Source organism: Sciurus carolinensis, chromosome 17, assembly GCF_902686445.1.
Source record: "Sciurus carolinensis chromosome 17, mSciCar1.2, whole genome shotgun sequence".
Lineage (NCBI taxonomy): Eukaryota > Metazoa > Chordata > Mammalia > Rodentia > Sciuridae > Sciurus > Sciurus carolinensis.
The window spans coordinates 13,412,654-13,425,613 of record NC_062229.1 but is presented as its reverse complement, the minus strand read 5'-3'; the positions used below and the strand labels follow the sequence as shown (position 1 = coordinate 13,425,613).

The following is a 12,960-nucleotide window of genomic DNA, read 5'->3' as shown; positions in this document are numbered from 1 at the left end:
GACTCGGCTCGGGGTCTGTATTTACCCAGCGTGCAGCGGGCATGTGTCTATCCGCCTGGGTGAGCGCGATCTTCCTAAGGAGCGCCTTTGAATGCGCTTTCCCCTGGGCGGGGCCCTGGACCGTGTCCGCTCTGCTAGGTACCGTAAGCAGGCGTAAATTCTGCATCCTCGTGAGACCTAGAAATCAAGTGTGACGCTTTTGACCCTGCATCTGGGTCCCAAGCTTTGACACCTCCCATATGCCCACCTAGCCCAGTGACTACCAGGACGTTGCTAGGACACCAGCCTGTGAAAACCTACGTGGACCATCTGATTACCTCTTCCTTGCTGTCACTACATAGATACTTCTCTGGGTATCCCTTTCCCTCAATACGTGACCCCATGTGACCCCGCCCATTTATTTTCTGTTCCTCAGCGTTAATGGTGGGCTGTGGCAAAGAGTACCCCTCCAAGGTTGGCCTCCTGGAAAGCAGACAGTCTAAAGTGGAAATGGGGGTGGGAAAGGAAACTTAACATCCAAACGGAGCTGCTGCGTGGTAGCGGCGGAGCCAATGAGGAAAAGCTATACAGTGAACCAGCCCTCCCCCAACCCAGGGCCCCATTTAGCCCATGTGCACCTCACTGATAATGCTAGCAGATGTTTTTACTATGCCGGTAGGGAATGCAGAGGTACTGGGACTCTGGAACCCCAAGTGGGCCTTGAGGGAGAAACCTCAGGTGCCTGAGCAAGACCAGAAATTTTGAGAAAGCAGGGCTAATAAATGAGACTGTTTCCTCCAAGGACAGTTAGGCCGTGGGACAGAGAGTGACCGAGGAAGGCTTTATTGATCCGAGTTTGGTTCTCTAAATTGTTCCAGACTTCTTTTTCCTCGGGCTCAGCCGGCAGAGAATACCTTTCTAAGCCTGGGACTGCATCGCTAGGTACTTGCGCAGGTAGGCAGCCCCCATGGCAAGAAGAATCCCCAGGAGGGCTGCAATGGAGATGGAGGCCAAGGCTTTGGATGCGGGGTTCCAAACTGGGAGTAGGAGGTGAGAATTAGGAACGGAGCACCCTCTTGGAGTCATAACCTCCCTCCCTCAAGTCCCCAGGATTACAGGGTGCCTCACCGAAGGCTGTTAGTAAAACGGGTGCTGAGCTGCTGCGTACCACCAAGCCATCGAGATTGAGGCGCGCGTGGCAGGTCACCGGCTGCCATAGGTCGCGGGGCCCAGCGCGCAAAACATGGGTCAGCGTCACATTGGCCAGATACAAATCTCTGAAGCGTTCCAGGCTTTCGAAATAGATGATCCGGCCGCTGCGTCTCAGACTCACCACCAAGAAGCCCACTGGGAACACGTGTGTCACGTGGCAGCGCAGAAGGTACTTGTGGCCAACTAAGATCGGAGGCTCCAGGATAACGCTGCCAGGCCGTTCTAAACCAAGAGGGAAGCCCGACCGTAAGGTCCGCGGGCGCCCCCTAGCGCGACTTTCAACTACCCCGTCCTTCACCTTCCTCCCCTCACCCCAGGCGGGCCTGTACCCCTGTCCCTTACTGTAGGCGGTGACCCTGGCAGTGGCCTCGCGCGTTTTCCCTGCGCACGTGACGGAGCAGCGTACGTTGGAACTCCAAGCCTTCACATCCAGTAGCTGGTAAGACACCCAACCTGGCCCACTGAGCGTCTTGCCCCGACGCAGCTGGGTGCGGAGGCGGGAACTTTCCGGCAGGGGGCAGCTGTTGCTGCAGTTAAGCCACACCGAGCCCCCCGGCGGTACCGCCACCAACTCCGGACTAATGCGTACCCAGAATGGCGCTGACGTCCCCGAGGGGGCGGGAGGGCTGCTGCTGGTGTTTTGCACATGCTCAGCCTGGTGGTCCAGCGCACCTCCATCTCCTGGATACATGGTCACCAGCAAAAGCAGCAGCGACAGGAGGAGCAGAGACCCCATGGCAAAAAGCCCGCACTTGAGGGCCCCAGCGCCAGGTAGCCACCACTGGCTCTGGAGATAGGCGATTCGTAGCCCCGCCTCCTTAGACCCGCCCGAAAGGGGCCCGAGATCCCCAGAGGACCCAGGAGCCCTGCGGAAGATACCCGCCCCTTTTGGCCCAGGAATTACATTCCAGACCCCATCGTCAACCAGTCGTCATTGCAAGTTGCTGAACGGGTCCAGAGTCCCGAAAGATAATTTTAAAAAGACCCCGGATTTAAACCAAAGCCTCAGGGTTGAGCCAACGGGCAACCTTCTCTTCGGGGAGGAGGTGGGAGGTTAAGACTGTGGCTGGGCTTAGAAAGGGTTCCTTCCAGTATATGTGACACGGTTTACTCCACTCACACGAGGTTGAGGCCGACGAAAAAGAAAAAGCTTTATTGGCACAAAGGAAAGACTTCCTGAGCTGGCAGGGGGTTCAAAGCCTTGCAGAACCACCCCCCTCACCACCTGCAGGCTCCTGAACACTGAAGGGATTTGGAGCTGCAAAGTCTCCTATTCCTCCATGGCCCCACTGAGATGGAAACAGGTGGAACAAAGCGGGGCACAGGGTTGGGTAGAATTTCATGGGACTCCGTAGTTTAGCTGCACAGGAGTGGGCAGCCATGTTTACATACGGTCACTGAGTGTCACTGAGAACAAAGGCTGAGAAACATGTGGGAGGGGAGGTGATTAACAATGCAATGCCGAGAAGGGGAAGTTAGGTCTCCGTGAGCCCGTAACCATTGCTAGTCCATATAATGCCTTAGTGCCTGAGAGAAAAAGCACCCGCCTTGTGGGAGAAAGCAGCTTGGCAAATGGAGTTTGAAATTCTAGCCCCCCTTTATCTTTCTACCAGGCCCTCTGGTGCAGTGCACAGCCAGTACAACTCTACCCGGGGACTCTGAATGTAAATAGACTGAGAATCCCAAGAGAGTGAGAACTATGTTCACCTCATTCAGCAGTCTAGCCTACATAAAAGGTGCTCAATAAATAGCTGGTAATATACCAAATTAATAAATACATCATCATCAAGAGTTGGGGACAGTAAGTAGACAGCAGTGCCAGAGCTGGCATCCATCAGAGGATGTATGGGCATTTGCGTTTCACTGCTACCTGGGTCTTTGGGTTTATTTCTTCCTTAGGGCTGTGTGGCCTCTGCACAGGCAGAAGGGAGTGAACCTCAGTGTGTCCCCCCTGTGGATCCACAAGGTAAATGTCTGTCACTCCCCTGCTGTCCAGGTCAGATTTCCACATCCCTCGTGTCCAAGTCTTGCCCTCTCCTTTTGGCTCAGACCTGTGACTAGGCCAGGTGTGAGGCCTGAAGATCCTAAGTGTGCAGATGCCATGACACCAAATGCTGTTTGCATCCTCAGGCCTCTGTCCTATCCTGTCACCCTGAGGAGGTGGATGTAGCTAAATGGCTCGTATCCACCAGTCTCTTTAGTGCAACACCATGCCCTTGTGCGGGCTGGAGGAGGCCCTGTCCTGCGGTGGGCTCAGGGGGGTGTGGCCTGCGTGTTCAGCTTCATGGACGCCTCCTCCTGCGCCTTCTGTAGCTTGTATATCTTGATCTTCCGCTGGCGGTTATAGAGGTAAGTGGCTGTGACCACAGTGCTCAGGATGGCTACCACCATCACCAGAATGATGACGATCATGTTTGTAGAATTCCGCGAGCCTACTGGGAGGACAGAGTGACAGACTGGTGAGCATTAGGCTGAGCTCACTTCTCCCCACCCCCACCCAGCCCTGCACACTGGCAACTCACAGACTTTCAAGAACACCTTCCGGGTGACCTTCCCACGAGAGCTCACTGCCCAACAGACGTAGGTGCCCTCATGCTCCTTGACAGGCCTCAGGGGCCCGATGGGCAGAAGAGCCCCATCAGTTTCCCGACGACAGGTCAGCTGGGGTACTGGGTTCCCCCACGCCCGGCATTCCAGCTCCTGCTGGGTCCCTTCTGGCCACGTCCAGTTTCCCAGGCAGTCCTTCTTATCCAGTCGGGGCCCGTCTAGAGAAACGGCAGGATAAGCAACGGGAACAAGGACACCCCTCACATCTAGGACTAGAAGGGGGATACCCAGGGGTTTGGACAGGACCTGGAGGGCAAGAGCTCTTGGGGCCTTAGGGTTGGGCCACAAGGGCAGGGGTCATTGTCCCGGATCCCCACTCACACAGGACATGGAGCTCCTGGGTCTGGTTCTTGTACAGCACCTGCCCAGCCACTGTCAGGGCAGCAGAGCAGGACAACTGGAGCCCATTGTCCTCAGCTGTGGCATTCAGCAGGGACTGGGCCCTTGGGGCTCGGAGCCCAGGTGGGACGCCGCTCAGCCTCACCACGTTGCCAGCATAGGCTTCACACACCACTAAGACCTGGGTCCCTTCTGAAACCTCCTGCTCAGTCAGGGTCAGGTTGGGAGCTGGGAAACCTGAGGGCGAAACACAAAGGTGAGCGAGCGTAGCCCCTGCCGTGGCCCCGGCCCCTTGAAAGCCCGGCCCTGCCCTTCTTACTGTAGACTGTCAAGGTCCTCCGTGACTGCCGGCTCTGGTTCCCCAGCAGGACTGCACACACCAGCGGCTGGTCACCCTCCTGCTCTGCAGTCCCCTCCACCAAAGCTGTGGCTGAGAGGGAGTCCTTGTTGTACGTGACTGTGGTGTTCAGCCTCTGGTCTCCCAGCGCCAGGTGGACCTGGGCCTCCAAGGCCGGAAACAGCCCATCCATGGAGCAGACCACACGCTGCACTGTGCCCACCTCTAGGATCCTGGGGCTGGTGAGCTGTGGGGAGGTGGTCGGCAGGTCTGAGGAGAAAGGGTGAGCGTTAGCAGAGATCATGGACATCCCAGAGTCCTTTTCTGGGGCATCTTCACTCTCCCGGCTGGAACATTCTTTTCCTGGACACTCATGGACTGAGTCGCCCCTATTTTAAGACGCTTGCACCCTTTAGTCTTGTCACGGTCTTACAGAAAGATCCTGCAGCCACAGGCAGCCTATCCTGGAGCACCCCGCTCCTGTGGGTAAACACATGTCCTTTCCAGAAGCTTCCATAACCTAGGCCACCACCTTCTCAGTACCAGCACAGTCAGCCACTCCTTCCCAGGAACTTGGCACCCATGCAGGAACACCTTTTCCCTCTGAGCCCACCTTGCCCAACACCTCACCGAAAGTTCGGAGCTGCTGGGGGGCCGAGGTGTTCTGGAACAGTTCCAGCCCTCGGGGCCGCAGGTCCAGTTCCGCTCTGCACGTGAAATTGGCACCATAGTCACCTCTGCCCGCCAGCACTGTAGCGGTGACCTCCGCTGGCTCCCCTACCGCTGGTTGCCGGCTCAGTTCCTCCTCCCCACGGAGTAGCACCAGGGTGAGCTGGGCCCGGGGCGCCCCGCCCCACGCAAGGCATTGCAGGGTGAGGTCCTCGCCCACTGGCTGCCAAGGGGGCAGGGGGGTCAGCTCCACACGCTCCGGGAACCCTGTGGGGACAGTGGGGGAATTTCCCATGAGGCTGGCCAGCCAGCACCTGCCCTGGGAACCTCGCCACTTCCCTGGCTTCCCAAAAGAGGAGGCAAGGTAAGCAGACAGGAATGCCGAGAGCTTCAGGGAAAGCTCTTGAGAAGGCCCAAGTGTTTGCAAAGGGGCCAGAACATTCTTTCTTCAGTGCAGCAGTGTCTGAAAAGTGGAAAAGAATTGCAAAGTCTGCCACCAGGAACCTGGTCAAATTCGAGGACACATTCAAGCTGCCCCTCCCCTAGTCGGACTTTAAGGAAGGCTGCTGTGAGCCCGGGGTGTGGCTCCTGCCCGGCCGCTTCCATCCCAGACCACAGAACAAAACCTCTTCTCAGCCTTACTTTTCTCCACGGTGCACCTCACCTTCTTTTCTTTTTCCCATGTTGGGGATTGAACCCCTGAGCTACACCCCCAGCCCTTTTTATTTTTTATTTTGAGACAGGGTCTCACCAAGTTGCCGAGGCTGGTCTTGAACTTAGAATCCTCCTGCCTCAGCCTCCTGAATCGCAGGGGTTACAGGAGTGCACCGCCACGCTCAGCAGCACAGCACCACCTTCTAAACAGATAAAATAATCTACTCTCTTCAGTTACTTTGTTTCCCTATTTCTCTTTTTCCCCAAAGAAGGAAGGGATTTTGTGTGTGTGCGGGTGCGTGTGTGCATGTGTGTAGCGTGCTGGAGATGGAACCCAGGCTCTGGGGCATTCCAAGAGCCTGGAATGCTCCACCTCTGAGCAGCACCCCTAGCCCAAGGGCAGAGATTTTTGTCTGCTTTATTCTCTTGTTCTTCCTGGCACACAGTAGGTGCTCAATATTTGTCCAAAGAATGAGGTAGAGCCAGCCAAACTGATGTGAGGCCTTTCAGGAGCCTAATATGTAAATGTTTTCTTTCTTCTTCTTTTTTTAAAATCAGTGCTGGTGAAACTCTGAGCCTCACTGAGCTCTATCCCCAGCTCCAGGGCCCAGATTTTTTTTTTTTTTTTTTTGCGGTGCTGGGGATCAAACCCAGGGCCTTGTGCTTGCAAGTCAAGCACTCTACTGACTGAGCTATCTCCCCAGCCCGGGGCCAGATTTTAAGGGAAATAAACATGTTAAAAATGGCAAAGTAGAAAAATGAAACGGAACACTCCCTTGAATATACATATAACACACAGGACTTGGCAGGCCAGTCTCCATTCTGTCCCAAGGAACAGAATTCCAAGCCCCGATTACCAGGACATGTATTGTAGAGGCGTGATGAGCAGTGGCTTAGCACTAAGACCCCTGGTCCCCAGGGGCTTCCATTCCCTAATCTCTTCTCAGGAGGCCCCAAAATGTCACCTGCAATGACCCTAATGTGTGGGGAGCCAGGCTGGCCTGTGTTGGATGCCCCCTTGTATTGCTTCTCTGCTGTGGGCTGTGGTCAAGTGACTTTGCCCCTCTGAGCCTCAGTTTCCTGAACTGTCAAATGGGACCATTAGAAGTGGAGTATTATTAATCCATTTAAGAGACTGAGTGATTAAAAATGGGCAGGAGGTTTCTTTTTAGGGTGATGAAAATGTTCTAAAAGTAGATAGTGGCAATGGTTGCACAATTCTATAAATACACTAAAACATTCATCCAATTGTGTTTTTTTTTTTTTTTCTTTGCAGTACTAGAGATGGAACCCAAGGCCTCTGAATGCTAGGCAAGTGTGCTACCACTGAGCTACACCCCAGCCCTCAAAGGGGTGAATTTTGTGGTATGTAAGTTATATCTCAATAAAGCTGTTACAAAAAAACAAAAGGTCACACAAAACCTCAGAGGTCCAGCTCTTAACTCTTAGTGACCTACATTGGAAATTGCCCCATCCAACCTCAGCCTCTCAATGGGACTCAGTAGTGCCTGAGCCCAGTTCCCTTAAAGGACAGGAACTTGGGGAAGGGTGGCTGATTTGTCCTTACTTCTCCTTGATCCTGATCCTCACTCCCTTACCAAATCCTGGACTTCATCCTTCAAATATTTGTCTGTCCCTCCCTTCTTGGATGCCACCATGGCCAATAACATGTGCGGCCCCGACAGGACAAGGCCCAGAGCCAGCCACATTCTGGTTTCCTGTAAGTCCTGCTATCTAGATCCACAACCTACGCACAAACCCTCCATGGCCCCCTGTCACCCCAAGGAAGAGAAAGCCACATGGCTCCTCCTTTCCAGTTGCCCCACCCCAACGATGTCCAGTTGTTCCTGCTCCCTCCCAGGATGTTTCCTCTCTCCAAACCTCTGCTCCCAGCTGTTCCCTCTGTGCTGGGGACTGAACTCAGGGGCTTGCCCGTGCCAAGGACACACTCTATCCCAGTCCCAGAAGGCCCATTTTTATGAACTCCTACACATCCATCAAAGTCCTAGTGGTCACCTCCTCTAGGAATTATACTTCTAACTTTTTTGACATGGCTCAGTCATCCAAAGGCTGCTTCCTCACATTTATACCAAGAGTGAGGCAGAACCCAGCCAGTCTCCCTAGGCGACCGCCCACCTCATATGCCCTGGTGACCACGGGCCAGTCATCTGCTCCATTTCCCAGAGATGGAAATCAAAGCAAAGGGAGATCCAAAGTCTCGGTGGAGAAATGCAGCCAAGCCCGGGCCCCAGCCTGCAGTGTGCTGGCTTCTCAACGGTCAGGCAGAGATTCGGAAAGCCCTTTAGAGAGGTTTCCCAGGGGTTTTCAGAGGCCGCCAGGAATGTTTGGGGACTTTCCTCACCTGGCAGACCAGCATCTGCTCAAACATCCTCCAAATCAGAAGCCAAGTGGCTAATTGGCCAAAGGTGTTCTTTGTGGAGGTACCGTGAAGCCTCAGTGCACTGTCCCCAAGGCAGGTGCTCACGTGATGGAAAAGTCAACCCAGAACCTTCACCCAGTTCCTGGAGACATGCTGGGACCCCAGGCAGTCTAATTCCAAAGTCACTTGGCCAGCTCTCTTTGCTTTTTCTCCTTTTTGTTTTCTTTTGTTATGATTTGAATTATACTTATTTTTTTGCCGTGGTAACTCATTCTCACAAACCAAAAGTCCTCAAAACAGAAAGGACATTATGAGAAAATCCTTGGCCTGTCCTTTTCAAAGAGGCTCTCAGCAATTTTTCTACTCACAGCCAACGAATACTGTCCTTATCATTTCTTTTTCTCTTTTCTTCCTTCCTTCCTTTTTTTTTTTTTTTTTTTTTTTGAGATGGGGTCTCACTAAGTTGCCCAAGCTGGTCTCAAACTTTTGCTCATCCTGCCTTGGGCTCAGTTGCTGAGGTGACTGTGCCCAGCTTATTATTTCTTATGTTCCCTTCCAGGGCGCCTTTGTGTGCGCATCCTCCCCATCTGCCCGCTCTGGCTCCCTGCCTCAGGAGGTGGCCTGCCACTCGTGCCAGCATTACTTCCTTTTCGACTTCACAGCACACCTTGGAGCAAACTCCCTCTGGCACAGAGGAGCTTCCTCATTGTTGTACACGGTTACATGCTATTCCCTGGTGTGACAAACCATTTTTTTTCTCCCTGGCCCTCTGTATTTCAGTGATTTGTGAACTTGTGCCCTCAGAGCAGCTCAGTGGTACAGCGCTTATCAGCATGTGTCAGGTCCTGGATTCGATCTCCAGCACCACAGGAAGGAAAAAATAATAACTCCAAGGTCCCACCAATTCCCTCGTGGGAGGGGCCCCTTTAAGACCAATTCCCAGGACAGGGATTTCTGTGTCACAGAACACAAGCGCATATCATTTGAGAATCAGTGCCTAATAACCTGTCACACGGTTTAGTTAGACGCGCCACAGCCTTACCAGCACAGCTGTTGTCAATTCTTTTGATTGTCACCTCAATAAGTGAAAAATGTCTCTCAGGGCTAGTTTTAATTTGCTTCTGTTTTTAGGGTTAAGGAAAAAAAAAAATTAGCCAGGGTTGGTGCCACACACCTATAATTTCAGCGACTAGGGAGGCTGAGTCAGGAGGATTATGAGTTCAAAGCCAGCCTCAGCAACTTAGCAAAGCCCTAAGCAACTCAGTGAGACCCTGTCTCTAATAAAAGATAAAAAAGGGCTGGGGATGTGGCTCAGTGGTTAAGCACCCCTGTTCAATCACTGGTAGAAAGAAAGAAAGAAAAGAAAGAGAGAGAGAGAGAGAGAGAGAGAGAGAGAGAGAGAGAAAGGGAGGGAGGGAGGGAGGGAGGGAGGGAGGAAGGAAGGAAGGAAGGAAGGAAGGAAGGAAGAAAGGAAGGAAGGAAGGAAGGAAAAAAAATTATTTTTCAATTCTGGGGTTGAAACCCAGGGCCTCACACACACTAGGCAAGTGCTCTACCACTGAGTTCCGCCCCCAGCCCATGCATCCTTTTTTAAAGCATCAGATCCAGAGCCTCCTCCTGTGTTTAAAGAGTATAAAAATCTGGGGGTGCAGCTCAGGGGTAGAGTATGCGCTTTGCATGCTCGGGGCCCTGGGTTCCATCCCCAGTACCACACACAGAAAGAGTGGAGAGATGGCATTTTCAAATGGTCTCAATTCCTGTTGAAACTCTAAATGTAACCAAAGAAATTCAAAGGGCTCCTAGATGACAGTGGCCTTCGGTGAGCTGCTCCGAGGCTCTACCCCCACCCTCCGCAGAGCTCCACAGTCCTGCCCCCCTGCCACCACTCACAGAACACGGTGATGGAAATCGAAGCTGATGTCTGCTTTTCGCCACAGTTTGAGAAACATAGCGGCCTGCTGTCTTCTTGCACGTCACTCAGTTCAAACATTTTCCAGTTGTGCCCAATGTCCCTCTCTATTTTGGTCAGTGGGGTCTCCAGGCCCAATGTGGCAGTCTCATTACAAGATGAACTACAATTCAGCAGCACAGAGTCTCCTCGGGGCAGAATGGCTTCTGTGGGGAATACGGCCGTTTGGGCATCTCCGGGCCCTGGAACCAAAGGGTGAGGAGAGAGGCGTAACCAATCACATGCATCAACACTACTATGTGCCCAGCCTGGGCTGGAAGCTGGGCACACGCCCTGAACTAGACAACCCCCACTCCTGCCTTCATTGTGGGAGACAGAAATATTCATGAGCAAACAAGATAATTAAAAGGGGCTGTTAATAAGAGATTTGGCAAAAACAAAACAAAGTGATAGAACCAATGGTGCCTGGTGACAGAACTGGGCAAAGACCTGAATGATGAGAAAGGGCTGGCCATCCAGAGAAAAAGGAAGGAGCTTCCAGGCAAAAGGAACAGGAAGTGCAAAGGCCCTGAGACAGAGTGGTCAGAGCCCAGGGAGCAAGGAGAAGGGGGAATAGGGGAAATGAAATCAAGATCATGTGAGCAGGGCAGAACACACTAAAGAAGAGTTCTTTAGGGCTGGAGGTATAGTTCAGTGGTAGAAAATGCAAAAAAAAAAAATATATATATATATATTATATATATATAAACATGTATATACATAAATATATATGGGGTTCTTTATTTTGAGGACAACGAGGAGCCATGGAAGGAGAGAAAGATTGTAATACCAGTACCCTCCTTCCTTCTAAGAGGTCAGAGGAAGGGGGCCAGGAATCAGGCTGGCTCCTTGCTCCTTCAGACATACTCTGGGCCTCAATTTCCCCACATATAAGGTAAGTGAGTAACAGCACAGAGCAAGTTGACAAGTGGTTGCAAGGAAGTGCAGATAAGAAGGACCGGGTTATATTAGCCCGCAGGCTCTGTGTCTGAAAGTCTTGGGGAAAAAAAAAAAAAATGCAGTGGAGGAAACCTGTAATCCCAGGACCAGGAGGCTGGAGGATCAAAGGTTTGAGGCCAGCCTCAGCAATTTAACAAGGCCCTAAGAGATTTAGTGAGACCTTGTCTCAAAATAGAAAAGAAAAAGGGTTGGGGATGTAGCTCAGGGGTAAAGCAGACCTGGGTTCAATCCCCAGTACCAAAAAAAAATTTTTTTTAATTAAAAAGAAGGGAGGCTGGATGGCCACTACCTGTAGTCACAGCTACTCAGGGAGGATGGATTGAGTTTATAGGAAGTGGAGATCAGCCCCGCAACATACCCAGACCCCGTCTCCAAAGATAATAATGATAATGAATCTGAGCACCCCTGCCTCGCCCTGCAAGATCCAGGCCTCAGATTCCCTCTAGCTGGGTGGAAGCATAACACACAACAGAGACTGGAAATTCTCCAAGGGTGATTCTGGAATTATTCCCATTTCTCAGAGGGAAAGGGGGAGGGCAGGCAGTCGGCGTTGGTGGCCAGTTTTGGAAAGAAGGAGAGAAGAAGATGGACACCTAGTTACAGCTTAATCAAGGGTTCTAATCTTGACTCATCCTGATTTCCAGCTCAGTCATCTCCCCTCTCCTGGCTTCTATCTGGGCTGGATGGAAGGAGGGCGGAGCAGTGGAGGGCTGGGGCGACCAGATTAGCAGTCTTTGGTCCCCGAGAAAGTCGACCCTGGAATTCCCCTGAGCAGAAGCAGCCTGGACTTCCCCAGGGGCAGAAGATGAGGAACAGAATGTCTGTGGGAGGAGACGGGTCCCGAAGAGTACTCGGAGCGGGGGCCAAACCCCCACACCATCTGACCGTGTCCTGGGGTCAGGGGCAGTGCTGTGCCACCACACAAAGCCTGTGAGGTGGCCACTATAGATGGTGGCCCCATTATACAGCCGAGACACTGAAGTTCAAAAGGGTACAATCTATAGCCTGAGGCCAGCCATCGAGGTAATTCAGTCTGGATTGCAACCTGCGGCCGGTGATTTTCAGTGGGAGGCTCTAGATCCATCTTCCCATAAACAGCTGCCTAAGTAGGCACGGACTGATCCCTCGCCAACCGGGGGCGCGTCCTCCCACAGCGCCCGGGGCTCAGCTCCTGTACGGGGAGCTTGACGGCCACCCGCACCTCCGACTCACCTGGGCGCAGAGCCCCGAGCAGGGCCAGGAGTAGGGGCAGCGCGGGCAGGGCGCCGGCGGAAGCCATAGCACGACTATGCAGGAACGCAGGTAACAGCACCAAGGCGCAGAGGTGCTCGCCGCGGACTGGAGCGCGGAGAGCGCACGGGTCCTTTATAACAGCTGGCCACGGGGGGCCGAGGGGCGGTGCTGCTTTCCCGGAAACCTCGCGGCTTCCCCTCCGGAACGAGGGCTCCGGCATTTCCGGACTGAGAGGGTGCCTGGCCCGAGCGGGGTGGTCCTGCCTCGCTGGCCGCTGCAGAGTCGGAATTTCCAAACTCAAGCCACAAGGGCGGCGGGGCGGGGCGGTGAAAGCAGGGGGCTGCTCCCGGCCACCAGGGGTCTCATCCCCGGGCCGGACTAACCTCGATTCACCATTTACACAGTGATCGAATACTACCAGCTGCCCTGGATAACGTGTCCATTTCACAGAGAGGTAATCCGAGGCTCCAAGTGGCGAAGGGATCCGAACTCAAGTCTTGCCTCCCCAGCTCACGCAGGCCTCTCTAACCGAGGGGACAAGCCCCTCGCGGGCGTGGGAGCCCAGGGATCTTTTCCCGGAGCCCTCCGTTCAGAGGCGCCCCTCCCGCAAGGGCATGTCCCCGCCCAGCTGCCACCGAGGTT

At 53.4% G+C, this 12,960-nt stretch overlaps 2 protein-coding genes across 3 annotated transcripts; both read right to left on the bottom strand.

Moving 5' to 3' along the window:
- Positions 1-789: 789 nt before the first annotated feature.
- Positions 790-2,178, bottom strand: Icam4 (intercellular adhesion molecule 4 (Landsteiner-Wiener blood group)). Its single transcript, XM_047531138.1, has 3 exons — positions 1,534-2,178; positions 1,108-1,413; positions 790-1,016 (listed from the first exon to the last, which is right to left on the bottom strand). Exons 1-3 carry the CDS (start codon positions 1,925-1,927, stop codon positions 898-900), a joined length of 819 nt encoding a protein of 272 aa, XP_047387094.1. The 5' UTR covers positions 1,928-2,178; the 3' UTR covers positions 790-897.
- Positions 2,179-2,317: 139 nt separating this feature from the next.
- Positions 2,318-12,960, bottom strand: Icam1 (intercellular adhesion molecule 1). 2 transcript variants are annotated; one of them, XM_047531137.1, is made up of 7 exons: positions 12,298-12,960; positions 10,068-10,328; positions 5,105-5,410; positions 4,457-4,744; positions 4,120-4,374; positions 3,714-3,956; positions 2,318-3,623 (listed from the first exon to the last, which is right to left on the bottom strand). In XM_047531137.1, exons 1-7 carry the CDS (start codon positions 12,536-12,538, stop codon positions 3,445-3,447), a joined length of 1,773 nt encoding a protein of 590 aa, XP_047387093.1. In that variant the 5' UTR covers positions 12,539-12,960; the 3' UTR covers positions 2,318-3,444. The 2 variants fall into 2 exon arrangements, with proteins under 2 accessions (XP_047387093.1, XP_047387092.1); XM_047531136.1 differs by having other exon boundaries at positions 2,318-3,626; positions 12,298-12,944.